This window comes from Citrus clementina, unplaced genomic scaffold, assembly GCF_000493195.1.
Source record: "Citrus clementina cultivar Clemenules unplaced genomic scaffold, Citrus_clementina_v1.0 scaffold_5, whole genome shotgun sequence".
NCBI lineage: Eukaryota > Viridiplantae > Streptophyta > Magnoliopsida > Sapindales > Rutaceae > Citrus > Citrus x clementina.
The window spans coordinates 39445141-39465785 of NW_006262201.1; the positions used below are offsets into that span (position 1 = coordinate 39445141).

The 20645-nt window shown below is 33.0% G+C and overlaps 3 protein-coding genes across 4 annotated transcripts; all 3 read right to left on the bottom strand.

Moving 5' to 3' along the window:
* Nucleotides 1–130: 130 nt before the first annotated feature.
* LOC18042555 lies at nt 131–2067 on the bottom strand. Of its 2 annotated transcripts, XM_006434553.2 has the most exons (4): nt 1883–2067; nt 1680–1759; nt 1469–1533; nt 131–817 (listed from the first exon to the last, which is right to left on the bottom strand). In XM_006434553.2, the coding sequence occupies exons 3-4, from the start codon at nt 1523–1525 to the stop codon at nt 236–238; spliced, it is 639 nt and encodes a 212-aa protein (XP_006434616.1). In that variant the 5' UTR covers nt 1526–1533; nt 1680–1759; nt 1883–2067; the 3' UTR covers nt 131–235. The 2 variants fall into 2 exon arrangements, with proteins under 2 accessions (XP_006434616.1, XP_006434615.1); XM_006434552.2 differs by lacking the exon at nt 1680–1759.
* A 3734-nt stretch (nt 2068–5801) lies between these two features.
* Nucleotides 5802–11518, bottom strand: LOC18043179. The gene is made up of 7 exons (XM_006434554.2): nt 10915–11518; nt 9705–10493; nt 8570–8925; nt 7883–8094; nt 6815–7071; nt 6470–6648; nt 5802–6339 (listed from the first exon to the last, which is right to left on the bottom strand). The coding sequence occupies exons 1-7, from the start codon at nt 11204–11206 to the stop codon at nt 6256–6258; spliced, it is 2169 nt and encodes a 722-aa protein (XP_006434617.1). The 5' UTR covers nt 11207–11518; the 3' UTR covers nt 5802–6255.
* A 1615-nt stretch (nt 11519–13133) lies between these two features.
* Nucleotides 13134–18744, bottom strand: LOC18043180 (histidinol-phosphate aminotransferase, chloroplastic). Its single transcript, XM_006434557.2, has 10 exons — nt 18549–18744; nt 18197–18455; nt 17216–17299; nt 16907–17061; nt 16690–16787; nt 15604–15712; nt 14766–14923; nt 14054–14196; nt 13777–13917; nt 13134–13619 (listed from the first exon to the last, which is right to left on the bottom strand). Exons 2-10 carry the CDS (start codon nt 18446–18448, stop codon nt 13488–13490), a joined length of 1272 nt encoding a protein of 423 aa, XP_006434620.1. The 5' UTR covers nt 18449–18455; nt 18549–18744; the 3' UTR covers nt 13134–13487.
* Nucleotides 18745–20645: the final 1901 nt, after the last annotated feature.

Here is a 20645-nt window from a genome sequence, read left to right on the forward strand (position 1 = left end):
TTCTAAGAACCTGAAAATTCCTAGACATAAAATAAATTAAATGGCCAACAAACTGGCTTTGCTAATTCAATCCCAAACATACCTATAATCCTAATGAATTAGAAGACATTTATCGATCTAAGAGAGGAAATATTTCAACTTACATACACATTCATATTTTGACGGAGTTTCACAGAGTGATGGTATAATGATACTTCCTTTGATTCGGAAAACTATCATCGAATATTTACAACATCTAAAACCGAACCCAGCATCTTGTACATTGTGCCATACAATCTCCCTTACAATCAACATTATAGCCTAATACTTTAGGATTTCGCAGAAGAAGGTTTCGCAAAGATTTTCCTTCAATACCCCAATCCTTTCCCAGGATCTGAACATTGTTCCTCAACTCATGTTCAATATCACATCCAAGAACCTCAGGAAATTTTTTAAGAAGCTTGAGGATGTCATCATCAGAAAGGCTTAGATTCCTCAGATAACCTAATATTTCACTAACAGTTTCAAGCTCTGGGGTTTCCCTTTTACGTTCTTCACTCCAGTATGGTGAATGGATATGGCCAAAGGCTTTTCCGAGTATCTTGTCTTCTTCCTCGGTGCTGAAATTAAAAGTAGACAGAGCTTGTCTGCAAGCTTCCCATTTCTTTCTCTCTTCATCATTCAAGGTTATACTTTGAACTTGCGCAGTTGAATATATTGCCCATTTCTTAAGATAAACATGGGAGCTCCACGGCACTCTAATAGCATTTGGTGGGAGTCCATCAGATAAGTTTACATTCAATGGAACATTATTTGGTGTAGTTGTAGAAATATCAGGCTGCAAGTAGAACAGGAGAAATCAACTTCTTATTCACTAGACAAAATAAGTACGCAATGCATAATATGAAACAACCTTGCTTTCTTCATGCCCCAATTATTCTCAAAATATTTAATGTGAAGAATAACAGGATGACCTGTAATAGGTAGGAAATGCAGATGCTAAAATGAAATGACATTTAAATGCTATATTTTTGCTAAATAAATCCAAATAATCGGAATGCCAGAAATATAATATGGATAGGCCAACAGATTAGCTTTCTTTTCCAATCCTTGTCTTATGAGATGAGTAGGCTTTCCAAAACTAAAAACGTCTAATCATGACTCCTAACATTTAAAGTCGAGTGTATAAACTGTGTCTGACACTCCATGGTGTAAAGATAAATTTGACATAGCTTCAATTTATCGTCTATACCATACATCTATTTCATCGATATCTCCAGATATTTTGGAGTCATTTGTTCTTTTCATCTTTGTTCATGGCTAAAAATTAATCTTGCAGAACTGAATTTGCTTTTCGAGATGAAAATAACTAAAGAATAGTAAAATGGTTGTGAGATTGAACAACAAAAACAGGAAAAGGATTTGAGCCATTTTTAGGAGTACAATTAGTATCTATTTGAGAATGAAATGTGAAAACAAATGTGCTTACGGCGGAAGGACGGGGCGACGCACTCAACAAAGGAGAAGCCACTGATTTTCCTAGCATTCCTGCTCCTGCACACAGAACCTCAAAACAAATAAATAAACTCTGAAAAGGATGTTAACTAATTAAAAAGAGCATAGAAAAATATTAATATAAATAGAATCATAACGAGACTGCTAATCATAAATAAAAAAATCAAAAACATATATACACATACATATACATATTATCCGCAAATCAATACTTCCTTGATCATGAATTTGCTCGGAACCAAGCATTCACTTCAAACAAGTTAACCTTCAATCAAACGGAAACAGTAACCAGATTACACCAGTCTCACTAGATTAATCAACATTTAAGCACCCTGTCCCAGATATTAAAAAATTCAAGAGTTTACGGAGAACAAAAGACAACAAGTACCTGAACAGAAAACGAAGACGAGAGATTTGCTTTCTCCAATGCTGATTTCGGTCAGCCGTGCGCCTGTGCCTGTGCCTGTGGCTCACAGGAGGAGCCAAAACGAATTTGGGCCCTGCTTCAATTTGCTGCCACCAACTCCAAGTGCTGTGCTGGGTCTGGGCCAGGCATCAAAAGCCAACCTTTCTCTACCCCTTAACTGTAGCCAATAGCTATTTTCATTTTATGATATTTATACCATAAAGGCTCTGTTTGGATCTCTTGAATTGTGAACCCCTCCAACAGAATAGAATTTGGGTATGTCGGTAATTTTAACATTTATTGGAGGATTTATTTACTTTTATTTTTTTTTAAACTCCATTTTTTTAATATTCTTTTTGTGATTTATTTTTAGTGTAACTTGAAAAATAAATTTATATATAAACACACTTTTCGGTCTCTAATAATCTGATTGTAACTTTTGACTTGTAAGTTCTATTACACACACTTACACTTGTTTTCTCATCATTAGTGTTTTTGGTTAATGAGAAAGAATGAGACAATTACGAATAGGAAGAGAATTAGAATCATATTGGTATAAAAAGAAGGGAGTTTAATTTGTATCTCAAATTATCCGTCACCAAGAGAAATTTACCATCTGAATAATTTGTGTTAAAAATTTAAGTTGAAATATAAATATATAAATACCTTGGCGGCCTTAATTTGCCCTCATTTTTGTCGAGTAATAAACTCATCCAACAGAACAAATTTGTTTTAATCTAATACCATAATCCTCACTACATATGAGGGACTTATTAAAATGCGAGTGCCTCAAAACAAGAGATCAGAGCTTGACCTTCCATAAAGCCCAACATTACATTAAAAATTAGGACTAGTTGAAATATGATGTAGTGAAGTAAAAATAAAAAAGTGAAACTACTGTATTATCAAACCTAATCATGAATTCATGAGTATTCATCACTTAAAGAATTATGAGTATATGAAATTTTCATGTTTTATTCATATACGATAGTAACATTTATTTATTTGTGTTATTCTTTTGAGTTTTTTTTTTTTTTTTGGCCAACATTTATTCTGTTGAGTTTAAATCTTAAGTAACTAGCATACACTTTCATGAAATTTTTTTCTTTGTTTTGTATACAGCCACATTAATATTCATATGACCTTTGAAGGTTGTTTGAGTATTTTTCACAAGATAATTCATTGAAACTCTCTCAAGACTTTCCACTTTTACCGACTTTTTTTATTTTATTTTAGCTTCAATCAAAATAACTAATTTTATTAAGTTGTCAATCTTGAATCTATAACAATTGTAGGATATTTCAAGCAACTGATGAAATCATGCATCCTTATGAAATTAAATAATGAAATATAAGGAGAAAAATAACCTTTGGGGATTTAAAGAAGGGCCTTCTTATAGTAGATTAGATATAGAGAAAATATATAACTAATTAACTAGGTTGAATTGCATCTTCACTAATAGGTTCTAATGTTCCATTCAAGATAATAAAAAAAGATTAAAGGTGTGGTGGATCTATAATGAATTAGTTTACATTTTTCAATCCCCCTTCTTTGTAGCTTGGAGTTTTTTTTTTAATATTATACAATAATATTTAATTCATGAAAATTTGATGAAATTACGCATTTGAGGGACATGTCGTCTGATTATGTTTGTTACATAGACATCTCGTGTCTTTATTTATTTATAAACGATGTGTCCTATATAGTATATTTCAATGCATCTACGCACGACTTGTTGTCTAGTATTTCCTTTAAGATGACTTGTCTTCTAATCATGGGAGCTGCTACCTTACGTTTAACGTAAGGTACAGCCCCCTCACACATCTGGATCTCATTGGGATCCGTTCCTCAGCTGTGTGAGGGGGTTGTACCTTACGTTAAACGTAAGGTAGGCCAACCCTCTAATCATTTTAATTTTGTAAGGCATGTTGTCTTTTGCTTAGCCGACACATCCTACATAACTTCAATTTATAAGTTTATGATTATATATGTAGAATAAAATAATCTTGTCAAACAATCAACTGACTTGATCTAATTAGTTATTTCAATTTTATTATATTTTTAAACTTATTTATTATTGGGCTTGAGATCCATATTGGAATAGGATTATTAGTTTTTTTAATCTCAAGAAAGGTTTTGATATTTAGTTTTCAATAATTTTTATTTCCTTACTAGATTATTTTTCTTTGTCTGGTTAAGATTTAGACAAGTATCCTTTTAAGGATTTAATAATGCAAAACAAAACTCCAAAGATAAATTATCGAATTTTATTGTTAAGTAATGTTATACTTACTCAGTTAAAATATTTAGTTTGTATCACAATTAATGTATCATTAATAAAATTTTAGCAGATAATTTATGTGAAAATTTTAAGTTGAAATATCGATGAGGAAAGAAGAATTGCTTGGCCTTGGCGGTTTTAATTTGTATTTATTCTTGTTGAGTAATAAACTTATCCAACAAGATAAACTATTGGTATTGTTTTAGTCTAATAACTTCTTACTACATACAAGGGGCTTATTAAAAGTGAGTGCCTGAAAATAAAGAGATTCGAGCTTGCGCTCTTATAAAGCCCAATATTACATGAAAAATTAAAAGTCATATCATTTCACTACTTCAGGAATTAATAAATATCAAACGATTATAAGAAATATTGTCTCCTATCATTTTACTATTATAACTTTGTAAAATATTTTCTTTTATAATTTTTCTATTAGGATCATTAGTTGACCAGTCAGTAGACTAGTAAAATATTAATTTTACCATTTATGATAAAGTACACAAATAGAGGTATCAAACAATAAATATAAAATTATCGTCATGCCCTTAAACTGCTAAATAATAATTTTAACCATGAATTTATGAATAACCTTAAATTTATTATCATTATAAAAGCATTAATTGATAAAAATACCTCTGGATATTTTTGTTAAAAAACACACAATTTATTCAAAAACAAAGAAGAAGAAGAAGAAGAAGAACAATTAAATATGAAAGATTCTGTAGATAAGCTTTAAGTGTTTTTTTTTTTATTTTTTATTTTAGAATAGATTGTGTGTTTTTTAACAAAAATATCCAGGATATTTATGTCAATTCACTACTTTATAGTTATAATCAATCCAGGATTATTCATAAATTCATGGTTAAATATATTATTTTGCAATTTAAATGCATAACATATTTTTTTTACTATTTGATGCCTCTATTTGTGTATTTTTTCATAAAAGTAAAATTGATATTTTACTAGTTAACTAACTAGTCAACTAACGGTTGAAATTGAAAAGTAGTAAAATAAATTTTTTTGTAAAGTTATAGTAGTATAATGATACGAAACAATACTTTTTATAGTTCTTTGATACTTGACAATTCTTAATATAGTGAAACGATTATAACTTAAAAATTAAAATTAGTTGAAATAAATACAGTTGAGTAAAAGGAAAAAGTGAAATAGTATCGCATCAAACCTAATAATGAATTCATGAGAATTCATCACTTAAAAGAGTTATATGAAATTTTTATATGTAGATGTAATATTTATTTAATTCTTCCTTTGAGCTTAGTTTTTTTTTTTTTTTATAATCCTTTGAGTTTAAATCTTGATAACATACATTTTTTTTTGTTGAAATTTTCACATTATTTGATATACAGACATACAAGGTCACTATAAAAATTTTGTATTCCAATTTTACATGCATGTCATTACCATAATTCGAGTGGCGTGAAGAAATATTAAATGTTTTTTGGGACAATTTTACCCTCTTATTGACTTATTTCACGAATTCTTTCAAAATTCAGATGAAAGATAAAGAAGTCATTGAATGCAAAGCTAACAATGAAACAAGCAGTTTTTCAATTATTCAATCATATAAACCGTAAGATTTGAATTTGAAGAATTGCTAATCAAATTTCCCAGATATCATACATACCTGAATGAACCATCAAAATTTTTTACAGACAACAATGAACTTGAATCACCAACTGATAAAAATGAAAAAGGACAAAAAAAAAATTCAACTTGTAGTGGAATGGAATAGTACAAAGTATTGAGTGCTTCGACTTGCCACCAGATGAAAGCTGAAGCTATGAATGTAAAATGAATTCAACAAATGGCTATCTTGATTCCTTTACTGAGATAGTTGATATGAAATGGCTGAAGAAATGTTCACCTGACCTCTGCAAATCACCGACGAAATTGCATCCACCGGCTCTTCTCCAATTCAAAGATATTGAGTACAAAGCAATTGTGTCAGCTGCCACCACTTTTACAACATGTTGAGCCAGCAGGAAATAACTTCACAACTGTAGCAAAATGGATAGTGTATACAGAAAAAGTAGCTTCCAGGATATAGCACAGTTTATGTTGCTGCTTGTTGACGAACACCCCGCTTCTCAGCTGACCTATGACGAAATAGCTTAGCCATGGATCTCCGCTCACAGTCCTGCATTGCATGGAGGCCAAAAAAAAAAAAAGGAACAAAATCTTGATTTACCTTTCCTCTATTTAAGAGCTAGTATGATTATTAATTCCATTCAATTTGACTGAGTTGAAAATAAAATGGTACTATGTACCTTGAACATGTTAAGATAAAACATTTTGCTGGGATTCATCCTTCTCAATTTCTGGTAGGTGTAAGCAAAACTTAGCTGATCACGAGAAGTAAACCGGTCAACCTCATTGAACCAAAGACAAGAGAACAAATTTGACATTGGAGTGTGAGCTCTCACGATGAAAGATCCCTCAGGAACATCTGCAGACAACACAAAATGAATCTCACATTAAAGAGAGAGAGAGGGAGGGGGAGAGAGAGAGAGATAAGAGAGCAAGGGTGGTTGAAGATAAGTTCACTGCGCTGAAATGTAACATATGAAAGTAAATTTATGCAAGTATAACTTTGTAGTCAAAGAAAAACATACTGCTGGGAAGAAGCCTGTCTGGATCTGAGGGATCAAATCTTTTCAACCCATCAGCCTGGTAGAATGCAAATTGTTGGTCAATCACAGTATGATTATATTTGTTCAACTTCTTATTTTGAGCAACTTCTTCCCAAACACAATGCCGGTCATAGTGATTAGAAATGGCATACTCATAACCTTTACGCCACAAAAAATATTCCAAGATGAGTAAAGGGTCGCGTTGGAGTCGTAATTTGCTATCCAACCAGATCGAGTATCTGTCCAAATTTTAAATGTAGAAGAGGTTAGACCAAAGATGCCACAGCCTTTACATGAAACACTCTGCAATATAGCACATATGTAATCCCCAAGATCAAGTTAAACCATAAAACTAGTTCTAGCAAACAATATATTAAGAAAATTTGCTTCTATATAACACAACTCTAAAATTGAAATGTTCAAAGATTTTCATTGCAAATATTATAAATGGTTCTTTCCATTCTTTTCTTTTCCTTTTGTTTTCTTTTTGCCTCCATGATCTAAATCTACAAATCAGATTTCTGCATTCTACATTCTAAATCTTTAGTAAATGATCTTTTCTGAAGACCAGATCACCTAACCGGTTCAAGGGACTGATATTTGGCAGACAACATAAATCGTGTAGCAATATGGCTCTAGAACACCAAACATCTTTGCATGACCACATCCTTATTGAATCATTTTTTAGTTTATTTACATGAAAAGCAGCTAGGAAATGCAGATTAGTCCAATTGATCAACTAAATTTTACCAGCAGTTCATCACATTCGAAATTATTGTCTATTTACCCCAAACTTTTGTACTTTGCGTGGATCCATGAGTCTCAAGGTTCATCAGCATGATTCATCAAACTATAATTCATCATCAAATAAGATGTATGGATAAAACACAGCCAAATTTTTTAATAGCATGTGTATATAAAGAGAGAGAGAACATATGAATTGTGTTAGGAGGAATAAGCATTACAGTAACAGACTGAATAACATGTATATATGACTGAATAGCAGCACTATAGTACAAACAAGTCTACATTGTTGAATCTAATTCTCACCTTGCAGACGGAAAGAGTCGATGTGGCAACAATTTTGGTATTTTGCCCACTCTGCGCATATCATCATAAGGAAGATTCTTCACCACAACCATCTTCCATAAACCAATAAAACCTGTTCTATCTGGTATTTGACCTTCAGAAGAAAGTGTTTGCAAAGTGAGCTCATCCGTGAACATAACAAAGCAGACATTTTTCCTCGATAAACGAGTGACCTGAAGAGAAAAAAAAAGTGGTTTGAGGCCCTACTTACAATTTCAATCACATATCAATTTTAAGGTCACCAGGAGATATGCATCACAAATTAAAACTACAGTTCAAAGCTAACTAGCATACCAATGCATTGCCGTGCAATTTTGGTGCATTTGTAATAAGATAACATAAAAAGTAAAAATTTCTGTAAACAATTTTGAATAAAACAATTTTTTTGTACAGTGCCTTATTTTTTGTTCAAGGTCGACAACAGTTTAAGATAATAGACTTAATAAGCTTCTCTGAATAGAGTTCCGATTGATTTTATATATATATATAAAAGCATTGAACATGCACCAACTTATTATTGCAACCTATTAACCCAAAGTTTTATTCATGCCAAATTTGTACCATTGAAATACTTTTTCTTCTATCACAAGCACTTGGATATTTGAAAATAGCATAGCAAATAGAACAAAGAAGTAGTTATACTCATACCGTTTTACCAACCGGAATCCTCAAGCGATCAGAATTCCCAAAAATGCATGAAATCACAGCAATGTGGCATCTGCTATTATAATTTGCATCATCTTCTGCCAAGTCAAAACCAGTACTTGGATATCCTTCAGGAGCTTTAACAAAGCCACAATTTATCTTTTGGTCACGCGCTAAGAAAGATTCTTCCCTCTCTTGTAGGCTTTGATGGCCAGCAAATCTAGGTTCCCACTCTGCTTCTCCATCAGGTTTCTCCTCCACTTCTGTATACTGCAAGAAGAATCTCGCAAATTTTCGACTTTCTAAGGGCTCCACAAGCTGTGTGGTGGAATTTAAGATCTTCACCTCACAAGAGGACCCTAAAAAATTAGAACAGAACGTGTCAGGCATGGATATCAAATTGAAATTTTAAGTGATAACATTCAAACAATAAACTGATACAAATTAATCAAAATGCATGGACGAAGTATTTTATGAATACTGTAAAAAGAATGCCTAGACTTGAATTCTTTACCGCCAAGTTATAATGAGTCATCCAGAGCAAACGGTCCCTCAAATAGAACAACAAACTGAACCAAAAAACATGACCTCAAACCCAAGGTTCATGCACAAAAAAGGGGGAGGGGAAAAGAATGTTTTTTAGAAGTAAAAGATCTTTGGCGGCAACAGAGACATAAGTTCCATAAGTACTTGAGGCCACAAACCTGGGATATTAATGTCCCAGAAGTTTCCTAACTACTGAAGTTGAATGGTCTGCGCATATCACCAGTTTAAAACTCAGTGAACACTGAAAGATCAAGGAATTTTCTAAAGGCATGCTACTTATGGGTGAATATTGGAAAATGCAAAATTCACTGCCTATCTATATTATTAGTCCAAAGGCAAGCCTATTCTAATCGCCGTTTCCACATTTTCTAAGGTGGTATGCATTACAATGATGAACTTTCCATCAATATTACATTTCAAGATGAACTTGTAAGGTTCCACTCCAAAGTCTGGAAAAGAAAAGCCAGGTTAGACCGGCACACATCAGCTTCGATAAGAGAGAATATGATTAAATGAAAAAGAATATAAGACAAAATGCTAACACCAGCTCTCATCTATGTAACAGAAACAAAAATCTTGCCTAAAAACTTACGGCGTTTCGATTTCTTTTTTGGTGAAGCTTTAGTAGATTGACCACCAACAAGACTGACCTGTCTTTGAGTTGCATAAAATTTGTCTAAGTTTTGAGATTTTAGAGAAGAGTCCACAGACAAATTGCTGGACACTTCCTCAACCTTCCTTACAATATTCTGATGTAGTATTTTAGCATCATGAAGATCAGAAGACTCCCTTTGATATTGATTCTGGATTTTTGCTACATCAGAGTGGTCACCTTTATCATGTCTAGAATCATCATATTCTCCTACGCGAGTGTCATGAAATTCAACGTTATCATCATACTCATCATCCACATCAATAGGTTCACTGTTTACTCCAATAATCTTATCACCAGATTGCTGATTTTCATTTCCGTTGAGATTTCCTGATAGACCAGCATTTTTAAGAGATGCCTCATATTCTGCTTCGTACATTTTCAATTCATTACGACCAGCTTCATTGTACAACCCAACTCCTTTCCGGTCTGAACCCTTATGAGGATCATCAACAGAAATTTTCTCATTGCCACTGTCCACTTTCACAGAAGCATGGCCTGTGCCAGTAGATTTATCTGTAGCAGCCACACTAGCATGCTCCAGTATATCCTCACTATAATCATCATCCCTTCTCCTATCGTCCTTATCCCAATATCTGGAATCTCGTCCATGACTTATAGAACCCTTTCCAAAACCAACAACTTTCAATGTGTTTGTCCGTGTCACATTCATAAGAAAATCAATGTCATTCTTCAACTCATCATCCACAGCACTGTGACTAATTATTTCTGCACCAAACAATAAACAGTTATTTAGTAATAATCCGTAGCTTTCAAAAAGGAAAATCAGACTTTAGTTGCTACGCTTCCAAAATTAAGTACAGCAGTTACATATAGACTCTCAGTCATGGCAGTGGCACAAGAAGCTACTGAGGTACAAGAAGCCCAAATCTTACATTGAAGCCTCAACTTATGCAAGGCCCGAAATCATCAAGTAAAATTGAAGTTTCACTAGTTGCAAACAATGTGCAACTTGTTTTGGCTTTGAACAAACATTTAATCAAATCTAAATTTTTCAACCGACTCTAATACAACTACTTGGCATACTGCATTTGAGCTCTATAATACAATTAATTAATGCACAAACAAAACGAGTGCTGACATTATTCGAAATTTACGATTTTCTTCTCAAAACTTTAAACGAACTTGCCTTTATCCTGATCATCATCATTGTGATTACTATATCCGGAGATGTAAAGATACGCTAATACAGTGGCTAGAAGCACGAGCAAGAGGACAAAAATAACCGAGCCGATCGACAGGCGACGGCCATTCTTGTCGGAGCGAGCCGATCGCCGAGCCCGAGCCGGCTTGTTATACGGCGCCGAGCGAATCCCGATCGACACATGGTCGTTAAACGACGTGCCGTTTGAGTTGTGGTTGTGGTGATGGTGGAGTGCGCCATACCGTCCCCGATTGCCTGTACTGAGCCATTCTCGCATTGTCAAAAATTCAATTAAATCTGTTTTTCCTTTTATTCATTCATTCAATTATATAAATACTTCAATATTATTTTGAAGTGGAAAATAGTGAAGAGACAAGAGAGTGTTCGAAAATAGTTTCCTTTTCGTTATGGGCGATCGGCGACGAAAGCGCCGGAGGATAGAAACACGGTTGATGGATTTGGATTCGTTCGATTAAACGGAGGGGATAAATTGACGTAAATGCCCTCTAATCGGGCTTGGAGCTGCATTATCTTTAGATTTGATGCCTGTTTTGGTAAATTACTAATTCTGGCTAGCTGTAACCCAATTGGGTGGCATGTATATAATACAAATTAAAATATATCCGTGGGGAGGACGAAGCTATGGTGCCCCGCGTGCACGGTGCCTCTAATTTTTGTTACATTACTTTTCAGTCCCTCTTATTTGCTGAAAAGTAAAAACATTAAAAGCTTTAAAATTGTAACACATAAGTCCAATATATTTTTGTTATTTACGGTCAGAGTAAATTTTTATTATTTATATTTGAAAACTAAACCATAGTTGATTACTATGAAATTTTTTAAATTATATTTGGTCATTTTTTATTAATAAATTAAATTTTAATTATATGTTTTGAATTAGTATTATTATTGATTAAATAGATTAAGTTATTCTAAAAAATAGATTAGTATTATTAATAAATTAATATACTGTTATTATATATTTAAATTTTTTATTATAGATTAAGTCAATATTATGTTGTTTCCAAAAAATAAAAAAATTTTGATGTACTAAATTTTTTTACAAATTATTGTCCTTACACTATCACTAATTTTAATAGTCAAATTAGATCAATTGATCAGAATATAAAAATTTAAAATAATTAAAAATTATGTGTCAAATGTTTAACTATTTTACCTTTTTAAAAAATAATAGGGATATTAATGATAAAAATTAAAGAAAACACATCCATGCCATTAAAATAAGTTGTGTGTTAGATCTAACGGACAACTCATATACGGACAAAATGGAGGGTACCATACACCAAGTGCACGGTAGTTGAACCCCTTGTGAGGAAGGAAAATATGAATTATATATAGAGTAAATAGATTTAATTATCCGATATGAAAAAATAGATATAGTTAATTAAATTTAACATGATTATTAAATAGGTTGGATCCGAGTTAAGTTAGGGTTAAAGTTTTTAAATTTTTTATCCAACCAATGACACGATTATTTTTTTTGTTTTAAATTAATTATAAATTTTTATCATCAAAACTCAAATATTGAATATGATTCTCTCTTTTTATTTTTATTTTTTAGAAGGATGAACATATACATAATATTTTATTTGTAAAATTTTATATAGATCTAGAGTTTTAATTGTGCAAATGTGTAAAATATTGATAGATATGTGTATTTTATAATATCGGTATATAATATTATTTACACACATATATATAATTTAAACTTCAATAATATAATATGTAATATTTTGATGAGTGTGTATATATAAATTTTGTTAAATATATAAATACTAAATAAGTTATTGGTTAATTTATTTATTTTTTATCTTGAATTAAAATTTTAATATTTTGACATAATTATTAAATAGAACGTGTTTAAATCAACTTATATTTAACACGAGACAAAATTTACATGACATAGACACGACTTGATAATCCATTGCGTAAGCTCACACACCGGTCGTCTCAACGATGAACAAAGAGCGTTGACGAAGAGATCATGGTGGGCAGTGAGGCATTTATTTTCTTTAATTACTGAAAACTAATATTAAGATAACTAATAAAATAATAATTAATGATAAAATGTGTATATTCACATTTCACCTTTAAACCAGTTAACTTCAACTGTAGAAGGCAAAAACAACAACAAAAAGAACGGAAAAAACAAACCAACCAACCAACCAAAAACAAGAAAAATGTAAGCAAACATGAGTCACCAGTAATTCTGTACCAGTCCATGACTTTCATAGCTCAATAGCATCCATTATCCAAATTTAAAAATTCGCTACAAAATTAATGCTGTTAATATGATTATTGTGTTATCAAAATATAAATGGAAATCTAACTTGTTGCTTTGGAAAAGCAAAACTAAATCTTCCTATCTTTCTATCACAAGAAGCAGATGGATCATTATTATTCAGTCAGAAATTAACTAGGAAATTAAAGTTACTCTCCTCAAAGGATAGATCAAACAGAATTTTCAAGTGCGCATGCTAAGAGAAAAAGGACAGGTACTGTCATCGCCCAGTTTCTGATCCTTTTAACATAAGGAATTAATACAGACGCATGAGGCACTCCATCAAGGCATCTGTGTGCTCCGGCTTTCCAACAGACACACGAACATAACCCTTCAATTCTTTGTTATTGTAGTGACGGATCATCACCCCCATTTTTGCAAGGTCATCCTGCAATACAATTTTGAAATGTTACAGCACATTCGAAGTGATAGACAACAAATTATCTAGCATCGTTACTTTCAGTGAAATTCTTGATGATTGATCGAGGCAGATTAGAAATTATTTTGATATGCAAGGCTGTGAGTTGCGGAAAAAGAATATGTACCTTTAGCTTCTTAGCATCCATTCCGGATGTAACCTCGCAAAGAATAAAATTAGAATAGCTTGGATATGGATTCAGAAATGGTACATTCTTCAGAAGTTTGAAAAGCCTCTCCCGTTCTTTTATCAATGCCTCTTTAACCTTCTGGTAAATATTGTACACAGATATTAGAAACTAAGCTGAAGAATAAGATTTTCCATGATATGCCCTCTGTTAATATATTTGGATGAGAAAAACAAACAAGCAATAAGAAAGGCGCAAAACTCATAAAGGACTAAACCTCCAGATAAATTGGGTTCTGCAAAGCTGCACACGCAGCAACTTCAGCAGCAACAGAGACATTATAAGGTTGCTTTGCCCGCCAGAGATACTCAATTATGCTCAGAGGAAATGCCCCATATCCAACTCGAAGTCCAGCTAAACCTGCATCCAATTTCATTCTCAAATTTAAATTTTATTTGTATACTAACCAGCTGAAAATTACATGCAGTGGACTCCATCAGAAAGATCTTATTATTTGTATTACAGTAATTATCACAAATGTGCAACAACCATATCTTACATGACAACTCCACATGCATAAACTATCTTGAATATTAAAGATTAAAATCATATCCAAACATATTCTACCTCTCATGGAAACGAAGAATGAAATGTGCATTTTTCTTACCAAGCAACAACGGAGATGAGGTTGGATGTTAGAATTATCAAGCTTAGACAGGGAGTATTAACTAAAGTAGCAAAATATTATTTTAAGAAAGAAAAGAGAAGGAAAGTATACAAGGTAGTCTGGAATTTTTTTACGCTTCAATCATAGCACCAAAACCTGTCACACTTTTCTTATTGATCAATCATTTGAACCAAAACTAAGAAAATGACATTCTATGACATACAAGGCATCAAATTCCTTTATCCAGTACCAAGCGGAAGAAATAATTATATAACCATGTAACTGTCTGTAAACAGAAAAACACAAGCTAGTATAACCATACCAGCTCTTTTGCTAAATGTTCTAAGGACAATCAAATTATCATGCTTCTTCACCCATTTCATCCGAGATTCAAGTCCTGAAAACTCAGTGTATGCTTCATCCAGCACCACCAATATGGGCATCTCAAGGATCTTCAAGAGATTTTCATCATTGATGATACTGAAAACAATAACATGATCAAATAATGGGTCAGCAAGAAATCTACAAGGTATATTAGAAAATAATTTCATGCACTTTCACCATTCTAACTATAAAGGGAAAAAGCCCAGCTTAACATTTTTCTGAGCTGCCACATATACCAATTTGTAAGCATGCCAAAAGTTGGACCAGTACTTGTGCCCAAATTCATTTTTCTTTTAATTCAACACAATCAACAACTCAGTACATGTTGGGCGTTGGGGTGAACATCTTTTTTCTCAGTTAAATAGACTCTGCAGAGAACTGCTAGGATGCATGATTATTTTAGATAATATGTTCAGTTTCAACAGCAATATAATTGGATGACCACTCGAGCAAGGGGAGGAAGCTCTGCTCCATGGAAACCGTGAACAATAGAAAGTTGAAACTCAGAATAAAGTGAATATTGTTTTTTTCCAAGAATTGAAAAAATAACATCAAAACATATTTCCCAACTTTGTCACATGAGGAAACCTGAAAACTCAATGGTAATGGATTTTGGTATGAACTTGATCTTAGAAATCAAAACTATATTAAAATTAATTCATGGACAAGACCGTTTGCTGCTGAATTAACTTTGAATAACATGATTAGTGACAACAACAAACAGGGAGACACGCACACAAAGGCACATCCAGTCAACATAAACAGTCCAAAATAACCTTCCATCAGGATTGTTTGGAGAAGTTAGAAATATGCATTTTGGTTTCTCTCGCTCAACAGCATCGGCAATGAGTTCCACATTCAAGCTGAAGTCTGACTTTCTTGGAACTGCAGAAGATCACTGGATAAAGTCAAATATTATAAAGATATGGGAAATTATCCCCCCAACCGCCTCAAGAATAATGAAATTTCAAGTAGTCACTACGGGCTTTTAATAATATCTTAGAATCACCTCAAGTTTTAATTTTATATCAACTAATCACTTTTCTGTTAACTTCATTAGTCACTGTGAAAGAATATAAGATAAAAGACTACTTTGCCCATGTATTCATTTTAGAAAGTAAAACAATATTTTGGGAGGCTCCAAGAGCAAAATAGTCTTTTAGCTTAAATTTTTTAACGATGGCTAACGGAGTTAATGGGAAAGTGACTAGTTGATATAAAACTAAAACTAAAACTTAACGTTGTTCTGGAATATTATTAGCAACTTGTGGTGGCTGCTTGCACTTTCAAAATTCTTGAGGTGGTTGGGCGATAATATCCCAAAAATGTAAGCATGAATGATGCCACCATATCAACAAGTTGGTTAAAGAAAACTTCCCACTGTGTAAGCCAGGAACTGAAGCGTGGCAAACACAACGAAGAGGACTTTTTAGTCCAGGAAGCTGGGTCTTTAAACATGGAACTTGCTAGTTCTATTGAGTTTTAGTCAGAAGAGGGTATTCTTGAATTTCCTGTAGTTTGAGTCAGTTGTGTCTTATTGTGAGTGTTTGTTAAGTAATTACTTTGAGAATTTTTAGGCTATCTTTCTTCGGCAAAGATTTGTAACCGTAGAACTTTGGGGATCATAGTATTATTGAGGAAGTGGAATACTTATTTCGAGTCTATGTTCATATCATGCTGAGTTGAGTTATTGTAAAGAAACAATTATTCAACACTCCACCAGATCTGTTAATTCTTCCTTTAGAAACCTAAAAAAGTCCAACATCGGATTTTAATCCTGGTCCCTTCTAGCCTGAAATTTTAGATCTTTATGAACTGAGTGAAAAATCTGTCAAAAACTGCTAAAAACCTTATATATTTACCTTTAACAACAGCTGCCCCATTAACAGCAGCATCAAACTCATACATTGTGAAAGTTGGAGGGCAGTCCACAATCTTGTCACCAGGATCTAGTACACATCTGCAGTAATAAAAAATAGCATATTAACCATTTTCAGTTCTCAAAGTTATACAATAAATAAAATTGAATAAAGAAGGGTAGCGAGAAAATAATATAAGAATCAACTGATAGAGGCTGACCGCATAATCAAATCAATGAGCTCATCCGCACCACAGCCAACTAGAATATGATCTGATTCAAGCCCAGAATCTTTGGCAAGGGCAGCACGCAGTCGGCGGCTTTCAGGATCAGGATAGATATATGGAAATTTTAGTTGCCCTAAAGCTTCTCTAACCTACAAACAATCTGAAGCTTGTACTCAGAAGATAAAGGAGTATTCAATAGAAACCAGACTGGGATTTCATATACAAACAGATGATCATGGCATATTAGCATTCATAGTATGTTAATTCTACAAGAAAGGAAGATAGATGCTGTAAATAACTTGCCTCTGGAGGTGGACCATAGGGATTTTCATTTGCATCTATTTTGACGATATCCTCAGGTTTTCTTCCAAGTTGGATTGACAAAACCTATAAAAAGGAACCCCATTCATCTAAGAGAAAATTAATTCATCTGGGAGGAAGTAATGAACTGCGCATCAATATTATCCAAATCATTGGCTTGAAATGCATAAAATCATTGATATGATTTGCAAGAGCACTCTTAGAACCTACCTTAGCAATATAACAGTTATTATTTAAATCATAACCAAGTAATTAAGTAACATAGCTACTAAATAAAAGGTAACACTAATACTGTTAACTGGTATAATGCAGTTATTAGCAAACAACTTATGCATCCCGAAGCTATAAAATTAGCAAAATTTTCCCAATAGGCAATAGCAAAAGAACCAATAAAAAAAAAATCATAATCAGCCAACAAAATCAAGAAGAAAGGAAAAAGCATCTAGCCTCAAGTCCCTGCCATCTTTTTACTAACTGAATTATCAATTTACATGAGACACACTCACGAGGCTAGAAGTGCACTAATCTAGTTGTCCATCATGAAACATATAGCAGACAACCAAGTGAAGAAATGAAATTAACAAAATGGCTTATGCATTCAGCCTATTTTGAATCAAGAAAACCAGACGTAACAAATCAACTTCACTCCAATCAGAAAATCTATACAAGCAAAACCACTCAGCTTAGCACTGTCACTTCTGAATAACAAAATAACAAATTTTACTGAAATTATCCCACTTAACCATTATGTATCAGCATTGTCAGTAAAATGAATTGTTTCTGCAAAAATAAGCAAAACATTAAAAGGGGTTAATTCTAAATACCTCATATTAAAATGGTTTCAAACACAATCACACGGTCTATTGCACCTATCTAATTTTAAAATGGTTTCAAACACGGCCACGCGCTCTATTGCACCAATCAAGAACGTTGAGAAAGCTCAAATGGGCCGTGCCAAAATACCTCAAAAGGCAAAATAGGCTGATAAGGTTTCAATTTCCTCAAATGTGATCGAATAAACGAGTCACCAGTCAAACGCCGTTGACCCTCATTGACTTGTTGCTCTACAGGCAAGGTGGAGGACATAGCAATGACCCTTCTCTGATTTCCTTGAAATGGGCAAACGGTTCTGTTTGGTACCACAAAAGGGTGAGAACTGAAGTTGGATTTCAACAAACAGAGAGATGATGATGATGAAGTCTCAATCACACCCATGAATTTTCTGCATTTGATACAATTAATAATTAAAAACAAGAATATAAATTAATAAAAAGACAAAAAGATACAATAAGATTCGCAGTTATTGAAACAATACCTGGAAAAAAAAGACAACTAAAGTGGAGAAAACCTGTAAACCCTAGAGAGATTGTGAGATGTGATGACACAAGAACCAGACAAACCTCTACACTTGTTAATGCAAAAGGAAGTATTTTTAACGAAAACGATGGATTCTGTTCAAGTAATTGAATTTTGAACTGTCAGAGCCCGGCTGCCTTGCCGGAATTTTAATTAAATCTTGCACGTGGCGTTATTGCACTGCCTTTCTAAAAGCCATAATACACACACTCACACACTTGATTCACTCACCAACAACCACGAATAGTGCTTGACAAATGGGCCGTTCCGGTGCTTTTCCCAAGCAGGGCCCGGCCTGAGATGCGTGCCTGGGAAAAACAAGTATTATTATTGAATCTAGATTTTCTACTGGGCATTTTCTCTTCCACTTTTCCTAAACTTTTAAAAATTTATTGACACGTATTATTAATGAAATTAAATAATTAATATTTTATTTTAATAAATTTTTATCTAAATGGACATTCAAATTCACATGTGACTTCTGAATATTGTCAAATTATTTCCCTCACATCTCTTTCTACTTTGACACCAATCTCTACCAAATTGTAGTGAAAAAAAGTGATCGATAATGAGGTTTGCATCTTAATTTCATTTTTTTTCCGAATAAAGGAGGCAGGATCATAAATACTTGATTATTAATTCTTTCATTCAAAGCTTGGCATTGTATTGAATCCGGTGATTTCACGCCAATAATTAGGACTCTATTGATTTGCATCATATTCTTACTGAGAGCCTTCTAAGCATCAGAACAATTCTGATATAGAATGTGCATCCACTTACCATCTCTTGGACCAGGAATATGTTTCAAGATCACACTACACTTTTTCAAATTCTTGCAAAAGCTGGAGGAAATCCATAAATTGTAAGCGAATTACTACAACCTCACAATAACTCACAATTATCTAGCACTAGACAAAACTTTATCACAAATTACTACTACTCCATTACAATAAATAAATGGATAAAATTGCTCTTATTGACAGCCACGTCAATTTTGCTAGCTCCACCAATTCTTTAGTCTTCTCAATCATTCATTCTTTAATTAATCTATTTTGCAGGTAGTTGCAAGAATTTCTTGTAACAAGGCAAAACTTATTTCACCATTCTTTCTCAAATCTTCTCAACACCCATAAGTCTGGGCTTGTTTTTAATAATGTGGACTTGGGTCTGGGCTTGGAAAAGCCTGGCCCAAGCCCACAATTTGTCAAACTTAAAGAAGAAAGAGTTTAGAGGGAAAGAATTTAACAATAGTCAGTAATCACGTGAGTTTGGATATTTATTTAGATAAAAACTAATTAAAAAAATTTAACCATTTAATTTCGTTAATGACACGTCAATGGATTCTTTAAAGTTTAAGAGGATTAAAAGAGGAAATGACTAAGAGAGATTAACAATAAAGCTTGTTTTTCACAACAACCGAAAAAATGAACAATGCAATTTTTTGCATTTTTCATTTGTATTGCATATACTATATATGGTGAGGTCCATAGCTACATTTTCAAATTTTCATTTGCAACATTTATCTCGTGTAAGTATTGTGTGGTCCTTTTCCCTTGAATTATAAGGTAGCAAATATATATATTTTATTTTATTTAATTAATTTAATTTATCAACATTATTTTAATGCAGTACTTTTAAAAAATTCACTTCAATATGATTTTTTTTTTTTGGGGCTTTAACTCTTTAACCTCTTTTCAGTTTCAATTATATTTTATTCAAAAGCTACAATCAAACTTTTTTTTTTCTCCCCTAATTCGATTAACGTGATTGTGTTTTGTAGATACTTTTCTATTTTTAAAAAGATGATTTTATCCATCAAAAGAAAATAAGTCGCAATGGCCAAAACTCATCAAAATTAATATGGAATTCCACCAAACATGTCTTCACAGTTATTATTATTATTTTTTTGGTTTTGACCACGAGATATCCTGGGGAGGGCCCCAACTGTGGGAAGCACCTTTAAGCTCGTACCACAATCCAGACTAGAAGTCCCCGCTCGAACCGAGAGGCACAGGTTCTCCTAACAAAGGCGACTTCCCTGCGACTCGAACTGGGG